We start from the raw sequence: 17,500 nt of genomic DNA, 5'->3' as shown, positions 1-17,500 counted from the left end.
AGCACCACCCTCCTTTTGAAGCTTCCAGTCTGTTATTCGAACTCAATCAGCATGACAGAGTGATCTCCAGCCTTGTCCTCGTCAACACTCACACCTGTGTTAACGAAAGAATCCCTGACATGATGTCAGCTGGTCCTTTTGTGGCAGTGCTGAAATGCAGTGGAAATGTTTTTTGGGGATTCAGTTCATTTGCATGGCAAAGAGGGACTTTGCAATGAATTTCAATTAATCTGATCACTCTTAATAACCTTCTGGAGTATATGCAAATTGCCATCATACAAACTGAGACAGCAGACTTTGTGAAAATTAATATTTGTGTTATTCTCAAAATGTTTGACCATAATCTGTCATTTATAACATTCAGTTTCACTGCTATGCGGAAGTACCTTTCACCAGTGACCAAGCTAGCGTAGCTACCATTCACCAGTGACCAAGCTAGCGTGGCTACCATTCACCAGTGACCAAGCTAGCGTGGCTACCATTCACCAGTGACCAAGCTAGCGTGGCTACCATTCACCAGTGACCAAGCTAGCATAGCTACCGTTCACCAGTGACCAAGCTAGCGTAGCTACCCTTCACCAGTGACCAAGCTAGCGTAGCTACCCTTCACCAGTGACCAAGCTAGCGTAGCTACCTTTCACTAGTGTCTTGCTGACATCAAATGTTAGATGTCTGACAGTTTTCTCCAGCTCAATGATAAGAAATCCGAGGTTGTTGTATTTGGTCCCCACCTTGAAGGGAGTCAGATTGTAGATAACCTTAGAACTTTCCAAACAATGTAAAGTCCAGAAACCTTGGCGTCTTCTTTGACCCTGACCTAAACCTGGAGCTGCATGTAAAGAAGGTTGTCCAGTCCTGCTTTTATCATCCAAGAAATACAGCAGAAGTCAAGTCTTTTATTCCAGTCACTGATCTGGAGAAAGTTATACAGGCTTTTATTTCCTCACGTCTAGATGACTGTACCTCTTTGTATCGTCAGAAATCAGAGTCAGAAATCACTCCATCGCCTACAGTCAGTTCAAACGGACGCTGCAGCTCGGCTTTTAACAGGAACCAGGAAATGTAAACATACGTGGTCCTTCTGTAGCTCAGTTGGTAGAGCATGGCACTTGTAATGCCAGGGTAGTGGGTTCGATCCCCGGGACCACCCATACGTAGAATGTATGCACACATGACTGTAAGTCGCTTAAAAGCGTCTGGATAAATAATTATTATTATATTCTAGAATGACAGTCACTTTTAGTTTTTAAAATGTTATGAATCACGTTTGATTCTGCCCCATCCTATATCTCAGATCTTTTATCTCTACTACGAGCCACGATGCTCTGGATCCTCTCGCAGGGTACTGTTGTCCGTTCCAAAGTCAAGGTTGAAAACTAAAGGAGGGAATTGGCCATTAGGGTCCTAGACTGTGGAATGGTCTGCCAATCAGATTCAGTGCCTCTTTTTAAATCCCTGCTGAAGACACACTTTAATAAAGAGGCGCTTAATGTATGATAAAAAATATATATTCTCCTTCCAGCTGTCTTTGATTCTTGGTTAGTAGTTGTTTTATTATTACATTTATTTATTTTACCTTTATTTAATCAGGCAAGTCAGTTAAGAACACATTCTTATTTTCAATAACGGCCAAGGAACAATGGCAGGACGACAGATTTGTACCTTGTCAGCACGGGGGTTTGAACTTGCAAACTTCCGGTTACTAGTCCAACGCTCTAACCACTAGGCTACCCTGCCGCCTCTACGCTCTAACCACTAGGCTACCCTGCCGCCTCTACACTTTAACCACTAGGCTACCCTGCCGCCTCTACACTCTAACCACTAGGCTACCCTGCCGCCTCTACACTCTAACCACTAGGCTACCCTGCCGCCTCTCCACTCTAACCACTAGGCTACCCTGCCACCTCTACACTCTAACCACTAGGCTACCCTGCCACCTCTACACTCTAACCACTAGGCTACCCTGCCACCTCTACACTCTAACCACTAGGCTACCCTGCCACCTCTACACTCTAACCACTAGGCTACCCTGCCGCCTCTACACTCTAACCACTAGGCCATCCTGCCGCCTCTCCACTCTAACCACTAGGCTACCCTGCCGCCTCTACACTCTAACCACTAGGCTACCCTGCCACCTCTACACTCTAACCACTAGGCTACCCTGCCTCCTCTCCACTCTAACCACTAGGCTACCCTGCCGCCTCTCCACTCTAACCACTAGGCTACCCTGCCGCCTCTCCACTCTAACCACTAGGCTACCCTGCCGCCTCTCCACTCTAACCACTAGGCTACTCTGCCGCCTCTACACTCTAACCACTAGGCTACCCTGTCGCCCCAATGATGTGAAGCACTTTGTTACTTGTATATACAAACAGTTAATATTCTTCTTCTTATAATTAATATCATTATTATGTATTACGTGCTTGTTGAAATTGAGCTTCATTATGAAATGTAGGGGATTTTCTGTGTTGTGATGATTTGGCCATTGTTGTTGTTGTTGTTGCTCTCTATCCCTTCAGAATACCCATGGAGGTTCCCAAACTCTGCAATGGACTCCAACGTCATCAAGTGGCTTTATTTACCGGACTTCCACACCAACCCCAACCCAATCTTTCTCGTCTGTACGTATCATATTGCTCTGTCGGTGTATTAGGGATCGGTATGGACAGGGTTGGAAAGAATGGGATCGGTATGGACAGGGTTGGATAGAATGGGATCGGGATGGACAGGGTTGGATAGAATGGGATCGGTATGGACAGGGTTGGATAGAATGGGATCGGTATGGACAGGGTTGGATAGAATGGGATCGGTATGGACAGGGTTGGATAGAATGGGATCGGTATGGACAGGGTTGGATAGAATGGGATCGGTATGGACAGGGTTGGATAGAATGGGATCGGTATGGACAGGGTTGGATAGAATGGGATCGGTATGGACAGGGTTGGGTAAGTCGCTCTGGATAAGAGCGTCTGCTAAATGACTTAAATGTAAATGTAAATGGATAGAATGGGATCGGTATGGACAGGGTTGGATAGAATGGGATCGGTATGGACAAGGTTGGATAGAATAGGATAGAATGGACAGGGTTGGATAGAATGGACAGGGTTGGATAGAATGGGATCGGTATGGACAGGGTTGGATAGAATGGGATCTGTATGGACAGGGTTGGATAGAATGGGATCTGTATGGACAGGGTTGGATAGAATGGGATCGGGATGGACAGGGTTGGATAGACTGGGATCGGGATGGACAGGGTTGGATAGAATGGGATTGAATGGACAGGGTTGGATAGAATGGGATTGGTATGGACAGGGTTGGATAGAATGGGATTGGTATGGACAGGGTTGGGTAGAATGGGATAGAATGGACAGGGTTGGATAGAATGGGATTGGTATGGACAGGGTTGGATAGAATGGGATCGGTATGGACAGGGTTGGAAAGAATGGTATGGTATGGACAGGGTTGGATAGAATGGGATTGGTATGGACAGGGTTGGATAGAATGGGTTCGGTATGGACAGGGTTGGATAGAATGGGATAGAATGGACAGGGTTGGATAGAATGGGATAGAATGGACAGGGTTGGATAGAATGGGATCGGGATGGACAGGGTTGGATAGAATGGGATCGGTATGGACAGGGTTGGATAGAATGGGATCGGTATGGACAGGGTTGGATAGAATGGGATCAGTATGGACAGGGTTGGATAGAATGGGATCGGTATGGACAGGGTTGGATAGAATGGGATCGGTATGGACAAGGTTGGATAGAATAGGATAGAATGGACAGGGTTGGATAGAATGGACAGGGTTGGATAGAATGGGATCGGTATGGACAGGGTTGGATAGAATGGGATCTGTATGGACAGGGTTGGATAGAATGGGATCGGTATGGACAGGGTTGGATAGAATGGACAGGGTTGGATAGAATGGGATCGGTATGGACAGGGTTGGATAGAATGGACAGGGTTGGATAGAATGGGATTGGTATGGACAGGGTTGGATAGAATGGGATCGGTATGGACAGGGTTGGATAGAATGGGATAGAATGGACAGGGTTGGATAGAATGGACAGGGTTGGATAGAATGGGATCGGTATGGACAGGGTTGGATAGAATGGGATCGGTATGGACAGGGTTGGATAGAAAGGGATCGGGATGGACAGGGTTGGATAGAATGGGATCGGTATGGACAGGGTTGGATAGAATGAGATCGGTATGGACAGGGTTGGATAGAATGGGATAGAATGGGATCGGTATGGACAGGGTTGGATAAAATGGGATCGATATGGACAGGGTTGGATAGAATGGGATCGGTATGGACAGGGTTGGATAGAATGTGATCGGTATGGACAGGGTTGGATAGAATGGGATTGGTATGGACAGGGTTGGATAGAATGGGATAGAATGGACAGGGTTGGATAGAATGGGATCGGTATGGACAAGGTTGGATAGAATGGGATCCGTATGGACAGAGTTGGATAGAATGGGATCTGTATGGACAGGGTTGGATAGAATGGGATCGGTATGGACAGGGTTGAATAAAATGGGATCAGTATGGACAGGGTTGGATAGAATGGACAGGGTTGGATAGAATGGGATCGGTATGGACAGGGTTGGATAGAATGGGATCTGTATGGACAGGGTTGGATAGAATGGGATCGGTATGGACAGGGTTGGATAGAATGGGATCTGTATGGACAGGGTTGTATAGAATGGGATCGGTATGGACAGGGTTGGATAGAATGGGATCGGGATGGACAGGGTTGGATAGAATGGGATCGGGATGGACAGGGTTGGATAGAATGGGATCGGGATGGACAGGGTTGGAAAGAATGGGATCGGGATGGACAGGGTTGGATAGAATGGGATCGGTATGGACAGGGTTGGATAGAATGGGATCGGTATGGACAGGGTTGGATAGAATGGGATAGAATTGACAGGGTTGGATAGAATGGGATCGGTATGGACAGGGTTTGATAGAATGGGATCGGTATGGACAGGGTTGGATAGAATGGGATCAGGATGGACAGGGTTGGATAGAATGTACAGGGTTGGATAGAATGGGATCGGTATGGACAGGGTTGGATAGAATGGGATCGGTATGGACAGAATTGGATAGAATAGGATAGAATGGACAGGGTTGGATAGAATGGACAGGGTTGGATAGAATGGGATCGGTATGGACAGGGTTGGATAGAATGGGATCTGTATGGACAGGGTTGGATAGAATGGGATCTGTATGGACAGGGTTGGATAGAATGGGATCGGGATGGACAGGGTTGGATAGACTGGGATCGGGATGGACAGGGTTGGATAGAATGGGATTGAATGGACAGGGTTGGATAGAATGGGATTGGTATGGACAGGGTTGGATAGAATGGGATTGGTATGGACAGGGTTGGGTAGAATGGGATAGAATGGACAGGGTTGGATAGAATGGGATTGGTATGGACAGGGTTGGATAGAATGGGATCGGTATGGACAGGGTTGGTATATGGACAGGGTTGGATAGAATGGGATTGGTATGGACAGGGTTGGATAGAATGGGTTCGGTATGGACAGGGTTGGATAGAATGGGATAGAATGGACAGGGTTGGATAGAATGGGATAGAATGGACAGGGTTGGATAGAATGGGATCGGGATGGACAGGGTTGGATAGAATGGGATCGGTATGGACAGGGTTGGATGAATGGGATCGGTATGGACAGGGTTGGATAGAATGGGATCAGTATGGACAGGGTTGGATGGGTATGGACAGGGTTGGATAGAATGGGATCGGTATGGACAAGGTTGGATAGAATAGGATAGAATGGACAGGGTTGGATAGAATGGACAGGGTTGGATAGAATGGGATCGGTATGGACAGGGTTGGATAGAATGGGATCTGTATGGACAGGGTTGGATAGAATGGGATCGGTATGGACAGGGTTGGATAGAATGGACAGGGTTGGATAGAATGGGATGGGACAGGGTTGGATAGAATGGACAGGGTTGGATAGAATGGGATTGGTATGGACAGGGTTGGATAGAATGGGATCGGTATGGACAGGGTTGGATAGAATGGGATAGAATGGACAGGGTTGGATAGAATGGACAGGGTTGGATAGAATGGGATCGGTATGGACAGGGTTGGATAGAATGGGATCGGTATGGACAGGGTTGGATAGAAAGGGATCGGGATGGACAGGGTTGGATAGAATGGGATCGGTATGGACAGGGTTGGATAGAATGAGATCGGTATGGACAGGGTTGGATAGAATGGGATAGAATGGGATCGGTATGGACAGGGTTGGATAAAATGGGATCGATATGGACAGGGTTGGATAGAATGGGATCGGTATGGACAGGGTTGGATAGAATGTGATCGGTATGGACAGGGTTGGATAGAATGGGATTGGTATGGACAGGGTTGGATAGAATGGGATAGAATGGACAGGGTTGGATAGAATGGGATCGGTATGGACAAGGTTGGATAGAATGGGATCCGTATGGACAGGTTGGATAGAATGGGATCTGTATGGACAGGGTTGGATAGAATGGGATCGGTATGGACAGGGTTGAATAAAATGGGATCAGTATGGACAGGGTTGGATAGAATGGACAGGGTTGGATAGAATGGGATCGGTATGGACAGGGTTGGATAGAATGGGATCTGTATGGACAGGGTTGGATAGAATGGGATCGGTATGGACAGGGTTGGATAGAATGGGATCTGTATGGACAGGGTTGTATAGAATGGGATCGGTATGGACAGGGTTGGATAGAATGGGATCGGGATGGACAGGGTTGGATAGAATGGGATCGGGATGGACAGGGTTGGATAGAATGGGATCGGGATGGACAGGGTTGGAAAGAATGGGATTGGACAGGGTTGGATAGAATGGGATCGGTATGGACAGGGTTGGATAGAATGGGATCGGTATGGACAGGGTTGGATAGAATGGGATAGAATTGACAGGGTTGGATAGAATGGAATCAGTATGGACATTTGATAGAATGGGATCGGTATGGACAGGGTTGGATAGAATGGGATCAGGATGGACAGGGTTGGATAGAATGTACAGGGTTGGATAGAATGGGATCGGTATGGACAGGGTTGGATAGAATGGGATCGGTATGGACAGGGTTGGATAGAATGGGATAGAATTGACAGGGTTGGATAGAATGGGATCGGTATGGACAGGGTTTGATAGAATGGGATCGGTATGGACAGGGTTGGATAGAATGGGATCGGTATGGACAAGGTTGGATAGAATAGACAGGGTTGGATAGAATGGACAGGGTTGGATAGAATGGGATCGGTATGGACAGGGTTGGATAGAATGGGATCTGTATGGACAGGGTTGGATAGAATGGGATCTGTATGGACAGGGTTGGATAGAATGGGATCGGGATGGACAGGGTTGGATAGACTGGGATCGGGATGGACAGGGTTGGATAGAATGGGTTCGGTATGGACAGGGTTGGATAGAATGGGATAGAATGGACAGGGTTGGATAGAATGGGATAGAATGGACAGGGTTGGATAGAATGGGATCGGGATGGACAGGGTTGGATAGAATGGGATCGGTATGGACAGGGTTGGATAGAATGGGATCGGTATGGACAGGGTTGGATAGAATGGGATCAGTATGGACAGGGTTGGATAGAATGGGATCGGTATGGACAGGGTTGGATAGAATGGGATCGGTATGGACAAGGTTGGATAGAATAGGATAGAATGGACAGGGTTGGATAGAATGGACAGGGTTGGATAGAATGGGATCGGTATGGACAGGGTTGGATAGAATGGGATCTGTATGGACAGGGTTGGATAGAATGGGATCGGTATGGACAGGGTTGGATAGAATGGACAGGGTTGGATAGAATGGGATCGGTATGGACAGGGTTGGATAGAATGGACAGGGTTGGATAGAATGGGATTGGTATGGACAGGGTTGGATAGAATGGGATCGGTATGGACAGGGTTGGATAGAATGGGATAGAATGGACAGGGTTGGATAGAATGGACAGGGTTGGATAGAATGGGATCGGTATGGACAGGGTTGGATAGAATGGGATCGGTATGGACAGGGTTGGATAGAAAGGGATCGGGATGGACAGGGTTGGATAGAATGGGATCGGTATGGACAGGGTTGGATAGAATGAGATCGGTATGGACAGGGTTGGATAGAATGGGATAGAATGGGATCGGTATGGACAGGGTTGGATAAAATGGGATCGATATGGACAGGGTTGGATAGAATGGGATCGGTATGGACAGGGTTGGATAGAATGTGATCGGTATGGACAGGGTTGGATAGAATGGGATTGGTATGGACAGGGTTGGATAGAATGGGATAGAATGGACAGGGTTGGATAGAATGGGATCGGTATGGACAGGGTTGGATAGAATGGGATCCGTATGGACAGAGTTGGATAGAATGGGATCTGTATGGACAGGGTTGGATAGAATGGGATCGGTATGGACAGGGTTGAATAAAATGGGATCAGTATGGACAGGGTTGGATAGAATGGACAGGGTTGGATAGAATGGGATCGGTATGGACAGGGTTGGATAGAATGGGATCTGTATGGACAGGGTTGGATAGAATGGGATCGGTATGGACAGGGTTGGATAGAATGGGATCTGTATGGACAGGGTTGTATAGAATGGGATCGGTATGGAAAGGGTTGGATAGAATGGGATCGGGATGGACAGGGTTGGATAGAATGGGATCGGGATGGACAGGGTTGGATAGAATGGGATCGGTATGGACAGGGTTGGATAGAATGGGATCGGTATGGACAGGGTTGGATAGAATGGACAGGGTTGGATAGAATGGACAGGGTTGGATAGAATGGGATCGTTATGGACAGGGTTGGATAGAATGGACAGGGTTGGATAGAATGGGTTATATTGCCTCAGTCTCTATCTACATTTTGGTTAGCTATTAAATTGCTATGAAGCTAATATAAATCCTCCCCTTGACTCTCCTCTCCGCTCCTCTCCTCTATAGATGACTTCATGCTCCTCCTCTGCGCCTCACTCCAGAAGAGTATATTTGAAGAGGAAAACAAGGCAGCTGTCCGTCTCATGGCCGGAGATAACGTGGAGATCTCAAGAGACCTAGACGCAGCCTCTTTCAGCGTCCACAACCCTGTCCCCGACTTTATACATTCCAGGTAGTGACTATACCATTATACCATGGAGATTGATGCACATGAGCATGTATGTTACTGTATGTTACAGAGGTGCAGCCCAGTGAAGTACCAACCAGAGGCTCTCACCTTGATTGCGCTAGGCAGCAAGCGAGGAAGGCAGATCTGATGGGAGGACAGGGAGAGACAGGACAAGAGGATAGCCATTGATTGTGTCCTGTTCTACCATTACAGTGTTTTGATACTCAGAGTGGAGAGCTGTTTCATTATGGCACTCTGTGTCCATCAACAGCAGTAGTGAAGGACAGAGCACTAGCACACTTCCTACCCTCCCAAACCGTGCTCTGGGCTGCATCCCAAACCGTGCTCTAGCCTGCATCCCAAACCGTGCTTTAGTCTGTGTCCCAAACCATGCTCTGGGCTGCATCCCAAACCGTGCTCTAGCCTGCATCCCAAACCATGCTCTAGCCTGCATCCCAAACCGTGCTCTGGGCTGCATCCCAAACCATGCTCTAGCCTGCATCCCAAACCATGCTCTAGCCTGCATCCCAAACCATGCTCTAGCCTGCATCCCAAACCATGTTTTAGTCTGCGTCCCAAACCATGCTCTAGCCTGCATCCCAAACCATGCTCTAGCCTGCATCCCAAACCATGCTCCGGGCTGCATCCCAAACCATGCTCTGGGCTGCATCCCAAATGGCACCCTATTCCCTATAGTGTACTACTGTTGACCAGGGCCCGCTCAGCCATCAGCCCTTGTTCCCCGGCACCTCTGGTTTTTCCACATATCAGATTCCTGATATAGAGGTAGAGAGAGAGAGCCATCATCTGTAAGACATTCTGTCCAATCAGAGTCTGCCACTCTGGCCCAGACCTCCTCCTCTCTCTATCAATTCAATGTTCAATTCAATTTAAGGGGCTTTATTGGCATGGGAAGCGTGCCAATAGATAATAAACAAAAGTGAAATAAACAATATCAAATGAACAGTATACATTACACTCACAGAAGTTCCAAAAGAATAAAGACATTTCAAATGTCATACTATGTCTTTATACGGTGTCGTAACGATGTGCAAATGGTTAAAGTACAAAAGGGAAAATAAATTAACATAAATATGGGTTGTATTTACAATGGTGTTTGTTCTTCACTGGTTGCCCTTTTCTTGTGGCAACAGGTCATCAATCTTGCTGCTGTGATGGTACAATGTGTTATTTCACCCAGTAGATATGGGAGTTTACTCTGGATAGCCAGGGTCACAGTTCAACACTAATTTACAAACGAAGCATGTGTGTTTAGTGAGCCCGCCAGATCGGAGGCAGTAGAGATGACCAGGGATGTTCTCTGTTTAGTGAGTCCTCCAGATCAGAGGCAGTAGGGATGACCAGGGATGTTCTCTGTTTAGTGAGTCCAACAGATCAGAGGCAGTAGGGATGACCAGGGATGTTCTCTGTTTAGTGAGTCCTCCAGATCAGAGGCAGTAGGGATGACCAGGGATGTTCTCTGTTTAGTGAGTCCTCTAGATCAGAGGCAGTAGGGATGACCAGGGATGTTCTCTGTTTAGTGAGTCCTCCAGATCAGAGGCAGTAGGGATGACCAGGGATGTTCTCTGTTTAGTGAGTCCTCCAGATCAGAGGCAGTAGGGATGACCAGGGATGTTCTCTGTTTAGTGAGTCCTCCAGATCAGAGGCAGTAGAGATGACCAGGGATGTTCTCTGTTTAGTGAGTCCTCCAGATCAGAGGCAGTAGGGATGACCAGGGATGTTCTCTGTTTAGTGATTCCACCAGATCAGAGGCAGTAGAGATGACCAGGGATGTTCTCTGTTTAGTGAGTCCTCCAGATCAGAGGCAGTAGGGATGACCAGGGATGTTCTCTGTTTAGTGAGTCCTCCAGATCAGAGGCAGTAGGGATGACCAGGGATGTTCTCTGTTTAGTGAGTCCTCCAGATCAGTGGCAGTAGAGATGACCAGGGATGTTCTCTTGATAAGTGTGTGAATTGGACCATGTCCTGCTAAGCATTCAAAATGTACTTTTGGGATGTCAGGGAAAATGTATGGAGTAAAAAGTACATTATTTTCTTTAGGAATGTAAGCGAAGTAAAAGTAAAAGTTGTAAAATATAAAAATAGTAATGTACAGATACCACAAAAAACAAGTTAAGTAGTAATTTAAAGTATTTTTACTTAAGTATTTTACACTACTGGTCCTTCATTTTAAATATTGGGGAAGAGTTTAAGGATGAGGTTAAAGACTTTTAGCATAGCCAATTGGAAATTGTTGTCTGTATATGTGATCATTTCATTGTGGGTACCATCAATTACCACAGGCATTTTTGGGTTGGAGGGGTTGTATTTTGGCCTGTAGTTCATTCAATGTAATTGGAGATTCCAGTGGGTTCTGGTCATCTTTAATAGTTGATTCTCAGATTTGTATTTGATCATGTATATGTGTTTGCAGTTTGTTCTTTGTTAAAGAGCCAAAAAGACTGGAGACATGGTTTATCATACCTCTCCGTTTTGGATAGATAACTCTTTGTGTTAGTGTTTTCTAATGTTCCCAGAAGTGGTTAGAGTCTATGGATTCTTCAATTACATTGAGCTGATTTCTGACATGCTGATCCTTCTCTTTCCGTAGTGTATTTCCGTATTGTTTTAGTGATTCACCATAGTAAAGGTGTAGGCTCAGGATTTCTGGGTCTCTATGTTTTTGGTTGGACAGGTTTCTCAATTTCTATCTAGATTTTTGCATTCTTCATCAAACCATTTCAAATCAAATCAAATCAAATCAAATTTATTTATATAGCCCTTCGTACATCAGCTGATATGGTCCTTCTGTAGCTCAGTTGGTAGAGCATGGCGCTTGTAACACCAAGGTAGTGGGTTCGATCCCCGGGACCACCCATACGTAGAATGTATGCACACATGACTGTAAGTCGCTTTGGATAAAAGCGTCTGCTAAATGGCATATATTATTATTATTATTATTATCTCAAAGTGCTGTACAGAAACCCAGCCTAAAACCCCAAACAGCAAGCAATGCAGGTGTAGAAGCACCTAGGAAGAAACCTAGAGAGGAACCAGGCTATGTGGGGTGGCCAGTCCTCTTCTGGCTGTGCTGGGTGGAGATGCCGGGTGGAGATTATAACAGAACATAGCCAAGATGTTCAAATGTTCATAAATGACCAGCATGGTCGAATAATTAACAAGGCAGAACAGTTGAAACAGCAGCAGCACAGTCAGGTGGACCGGGGACAGCAAGGAGTCATCATGTCAGGTAGTCCTGGGGCACGGTCCTAGGGCTCAGGTCCTCCGAGAGAGAGAAAGAAAGAGAGAATTAGAGAGAGCATATGTGGGGTGGCCCGTCCTCTTCTGGCTGTGCCGGTGGAGATTATAACAGAACATGGCCAAGATGTTCAAATGTTCATAAATGACCAGCATGGTCGAATAATAGTAAGGCAGAACAGTTGAACCTGGAGCAGCAGCATGGCCAGGTGGACTGGGGACAGCAAGGAGTCATCATGTCAGGTAGTCCTGGGGCATGGTCCTAGGGCTCAGGTCAGTGAAACTGGAGCAGCAGCATGGCCAGGTGGACTGGGGACAGCAAGGAGTCATCATGTCAGGTAGTCCTGGGGCATGGTCCTAGGGCTCAGGTCCTCCGAGAGAGAGAGAGAAAGAAAGAAGGAGAGAATTAGAGAACGCACACTTAGATTCACACAGGACACCGAATAGGACAGGAGAAGTACTCCAGATATAACAAACTGACCCTAGCCCCCCGACACAAACTACTGCAGCATAAATACTGGAGGCTGAGACAGGAGGGGACAGGAGACACTGTGGCCCCATCCGAGGACACCCCCGGACAGGGCCAAACAGGAAGGATATAACCCCACCCACTTTGCCAAAGCACAGCCCCCACACCACTAGAGGGATATCTTCAACCACCAACTTACCATCCTGAGACAAGGCTGAGTATAGCCCACAAAGATCTCCGCCACGGCACAACCCAAGGGGGGGGGGGGGTGCCAACCCAGACAGGATGACCACAACAGTGAATCAACCCACTCAGGTGACGCATGCGTCGGTGCGTCATTTGTCATTGTTGTTCATTTTCTTCGGTTTTCCATTTGAGATTTTTAGATTTGATAGGGAAACTGAGAGGTCAAATATACTGTTAAGATTTCCTACTGCCAAGTTTACACCTTCACTATTGCAGTGGAACGTTTTACCCAGGAAATAGTCTAAAAGGGATTCAATTGGTTGTTGCCTAATTGTTTTTTTGTTAGATTTCCACACTCATTTCCTTCCATCTATGAATTTCTTAATATTATTCAGTTCCTTTGGCTTTGATGCCTCATGGTTGAGTATTGCTCTGTTCAGGTAGGCTTTGTGTTCCATAAAGTGTCCAATGTTGTTGGTTGTGTGGTTTGGCCTCAGATCAATAAGTGTGAGCAGAGCCTGCTGAGTATCTGGTACATGCCATTGGCTTGGGCTAGTGTAAGGGTGGGGGTTGGGTCTGTTTGCCTACTCACTGTCTGGGCGTATGTGTGACTTTCATGTTGAGGCCCTCTTTGCGGGAGTGGGGGGCATGGGATCAGCAGGAGGGGCATAGGTCTGATCTGAGGGGGCCTAAATGGGGAATGGGCGTGGTTGGTTTGGGGGGTATTGATTGTTTGGGGTTTATGTGTGGATGAGGCTGGTGGTGTTGGATGTAGGTCCTCTCGCGTGGGTCCTCTATGTGTAGGTCCGGGGGGGGGGGGTCAGGTCTGGGAGAGTGTCTCGCTGGTCTGGGCTGGGTGTCTGATGGTCTGTTGCTCCCTTGTGAAGTGTTGGGGATATTTTTATTTTATTTTTTTATTTCACCTTTATTTAACCAGGTAGGCTAGTTGAGAACAAGTTCTCATTTGCAACTGCGACCTGGCCAAGATAAAGCATAGCAGTGTGAACAGACAACACAGAGTTACACATGGAATAAACAATTAACAAGTCAATAACACAGTAGAAAAAAATGGGCAGTCTATATACAATGTGTGCAAAAGGCATGAGGAGGTAGGCGAATAATACAGTTTTGCAGATTAACACTGGAGTGATAAATGATCAGATGGTCATGTACAGGTAGAGATATTGGTGTGCAAAAGAGCAGAAAAATAAATAAATAAAAACAGTATAAAAAACAGTATGGGAATGAGGTAGGTGAAAATGGGTGGGCTATTTTCCTATAGACTATGTACAGCTGCAGCGATCGGTTAGCTGCTCGGATAGCTGATGTTTGAAGTTGGTGAGGGAGATAAAAGTCTCCAACTTCAGCGATTTTACAATTCGTTCCAGTCACAGGCAGCAGAGTACTGGAACGAAAGGCGGCCAAATGATGTGTTGGCTTTAGGGATGATCAGTGAGATACACCTGCTGGAGCGCGTGCTACGGATGGGTGTTGCCATCGTGACCAGTGAACTGAGATAAGGCGGAGCTTTACCTAGCATGGACTTGTAGATGACCTGGAGCCAGTGGGTCTGGCGACGAATATGTAGTGAGGGCCAGCCGACTAGAGCATACAAGTCGCAGTGGTGGGTGGTATAAGGTGCTTTAGTGACAAAACGGATGGCACTGTGATAGACTGCATCCAGTTTGCTGAGTAGAGTGTTGGAAGCCATTTTGTAGATGACATCGCCGAAGTCGAGGATCGGTAGGATAGTCAGTTTTACTAGGGTAAGCTTGGCAGCGTGAGTGAAGGAGGCTTTGTTGCGGAATAGAAAGCCGACTCTTGATTTGATTTTCGATTGGAGATGTTTGATGTGGGTCTGGAAGGAGAGTTTGCAGTCTAGCCAGACACCTAGGTACTTATAGATGTCCACATATTCAAGGTCGGAACCATCCAGGGTGGTGATGCTAGTCGGGCATGCGGGTGCAGGCAGCGATCGGTTGAAAAGCATGCATTTGGTTTTACTCGCGTTTAAGAGCAGTTGGAGGCCACGGAAGGAGTGCTGTATGGCATTGAAGCTCGTTTGGAGGTTAGATAGCACAGTGTCCAATGACGGGCCGAAAGTATATAGAATGGTGTCGTCTGCGTAGAGGTGGATCAGGGAATCGCCCGCAGCAAGAGCAACATCATTGATATACACAGAGAAAAGAGTCGGCCCGAGAATTGAACCCTGTGGCACCCCCATAGAGACTGCCAGAGGACCGGACAGCATGCCCTCCGATTTGACACACTGAACTCTGTCTGCAAAGTAATTGGTGAACCAGGCAAGGCAGTCATCCGAAAAACCGAGGCTGTTGAGTCTGCCGATAAGAATATGGTGATTGACAGAGTCGAAAGCCTTGGCGAGGTCGATGAAGACGGCTGCACAGTACTGTCTTTTATCGATGGCGGTTATGATATCGTTTAGTACCTTGAGTGTGGCTGAGGTGCACCCGTGACCGGCTCGGAAACCAGATTGCACAGCGGAGAAGGTACGGTGGGATTCGAGATGGTCAGTGACCTGTTTGTTGACTTGGCTTTCGAAGACCTTAGATAGGCAGGGCAGGATGGATATAGGTCTGTAACAGTTTGGGTCCAGGGTGTCTCCCCCTTTGAAGAGGGGGATGACTGCGGCAGCTTTCCAATCCTTGGGGATCTCAGACGATATGAAAGAGAGGTTGAACAGGCTGGTAAATAGGGGTTGCGACAATGGCGGCAGATAGTTTCAGAAATAGCGGGTCCAGATTGTCAAGCCCAGCTGATTTGTACGGGTCCAGGTTTTGCAGCTCTTTCAGAACATCTGCTATCTGGATTTGGGTAAAGGAGAACCTGGAGAGGCTTGGGTGAGGAGCTACGGGGGGGGCGGAGCTGTTGGTCGAGGTTGGAGTAGCCAGGCGGAAGGCATGGCCAGCCGTTGAGAAGTGCTTATTGAAGTTTTCGATAATCATGGATTTATCGGTGGAGACCGTGTTTCCTAGCCTCAGTGCAGTGGGCAGCTGGGAGGAGGTGCTCTTGTTCTCCATGGACTTCACAGTGTCCCAGAACTTTTGGAGTTGGAGCTACAGGATGCAAACTTCTGCCTGAAGAAGCTGGCCTTAGCTTTCCTGACTGACTGTGTGTATTGGTTCCTGACTTCCCTGAACAGTTGCATATCACGGGGCTATTCGATGCTATTGCAGTCCGCCACAGGATGTTTTTGTGCTGGTCGAGGGCAGTCAGGTCTGGAGTGAACCAAGGGCTGTATCTGTTCTTGGTTCTGCATTTTTTGAACGGAGCATGCTTATCTAGAATGGTGAGGAAGTTACTTTTAAAGAATGACCATGCATCCTCAACTGACGGGATGAGGTCAATGTCCTTCCAGGATACCCGGGCCAGGTCGATTAGAAAGGCCTGTTCACAGAAGTGTTTTAGGGAGCGTTTGACAGTGATGAGGGGTGGTCGTTTGACTGCGGCTCCGTGGCGGATACAGGCGATGAGGCAGTGATCGCTGAGATCCTGGTTGAAGACAGCAGAGGTATATTTGGAGGGCCAGTTGGTCAGGATGATGTCTATGAGGGTGCCCTTGTTTACAGAGTTAGGGTTGTACCTGGTGGGTTCCTTGATGATTTGAGTGAGATTGAGGGCATCTAGCTTAGATTGTAGGACTGCCGGGGTGTTAAGCATATCCCAGTTTAGGTCACCTAACAGAACGAACTCTGAAGCTAGATGGGGGGTGATCAGTTCACAAATGGTGTGCAGGGCACAGCTGGGAGCTGAGGGGGGTCGGTAGCAGGCGGCAACAGTGAGAGACTTGTTTCTGGAGAGAGTAATTTTCAAAATTAGTAGTTCAAACTGTTTGGGTATGAACCTGGAAAGTATGACATTACTTTGCAGGCTATCTCTGCAGTAGACTGCGACTCCGCCCCCTTTGGCAGTTCTATCTTGACGGAAGATGTTATAGTTGGGTATGGAAATCTCTGAATTTTTGGTGGCCTTCCTGAGCCAGGATTCAGACACGGCAAGGACATCAGGGTTAGCAGAGTGTGCTAAAGCAGTGAGTAAAACAAACTTAGGGAGGAGGCTTCTGATGTTGACATGCATAAAACCAAGACTTTTTCGATCACAGAAGTCAACAAATGAGGGTACCTCGGGACATGCGGGGCCTGGGTTTACCTCCACATCACCCGCGGAACAGAGAAGGAGTAGTATGAGGGTACGGCTAAAGGCTATCAAAACTGGTCGCCTAGAGCGTTGGGGGCAGAGGATAAGAGGAGCAGGTTTCTGGGCATGGTAGAATATATTCAGGGCATAATGCGCAGACAGGGGTATGGTGGGGTGCGGGTACAGCGGAGGTAAGCCCAGGCACTGGGTGATGATGAGAGAGGTTGTATCTCTGGACATGCTGGTTGTAATGGGTGATGTCACCGC

The 17,500-nt window shown here is 47.3% G+C and overlaps 1 protein-coding gene across 1 annotated transcript in view; it reads left to right on the top strand.

Annotated features, from left to right (window-relative positions):
* LOC124040701 (piezo-type mechanosensitive ion channel component 2-like) overlaps positions 1-17,500 on the top strand; it is a 202,099-nt gene that overhangs the window by 87,057 nt on the left and 97,542 nt on the right. Inside the window, exons 24-25 of the mRNA XM_046357776.1 lie at positions 2,520-2,621; positions 9,000-9,165. Coding sequence (XP_046213732.1) covers positions 2,520-2,621; positions 9,000-9,165 — 268 coding nt within the window. The remainder of the gene's footprint in view (positions 1-2,519; positions 2,622-8,999; positions 9,166-17,500) is intronic.

This window comes from Oncorhynchus gorbuscha, linkage group LG08, assembly GCF_021184085.1.
Source record: "Oncorhynchus gorbuscha isolate QuinsamMale2020 ecotype Even-year linkage group LG08, OgorEven_v1.0, whole genome shotgun sequence".
NCBI classification, from domain to species: domain Eukaryota; kingdom Metazoa; phylum Chordata; class Actinopteri; order Salmoniformes; family Salmonidae; genus Oncorhynchus; species Oncorhynchus gorbuscha.
The sequence above is the reverse complement of the archived record's forward strand: the minus strand, read 5'-3'. Positions and strand labels throughout refer to the sequence as shown.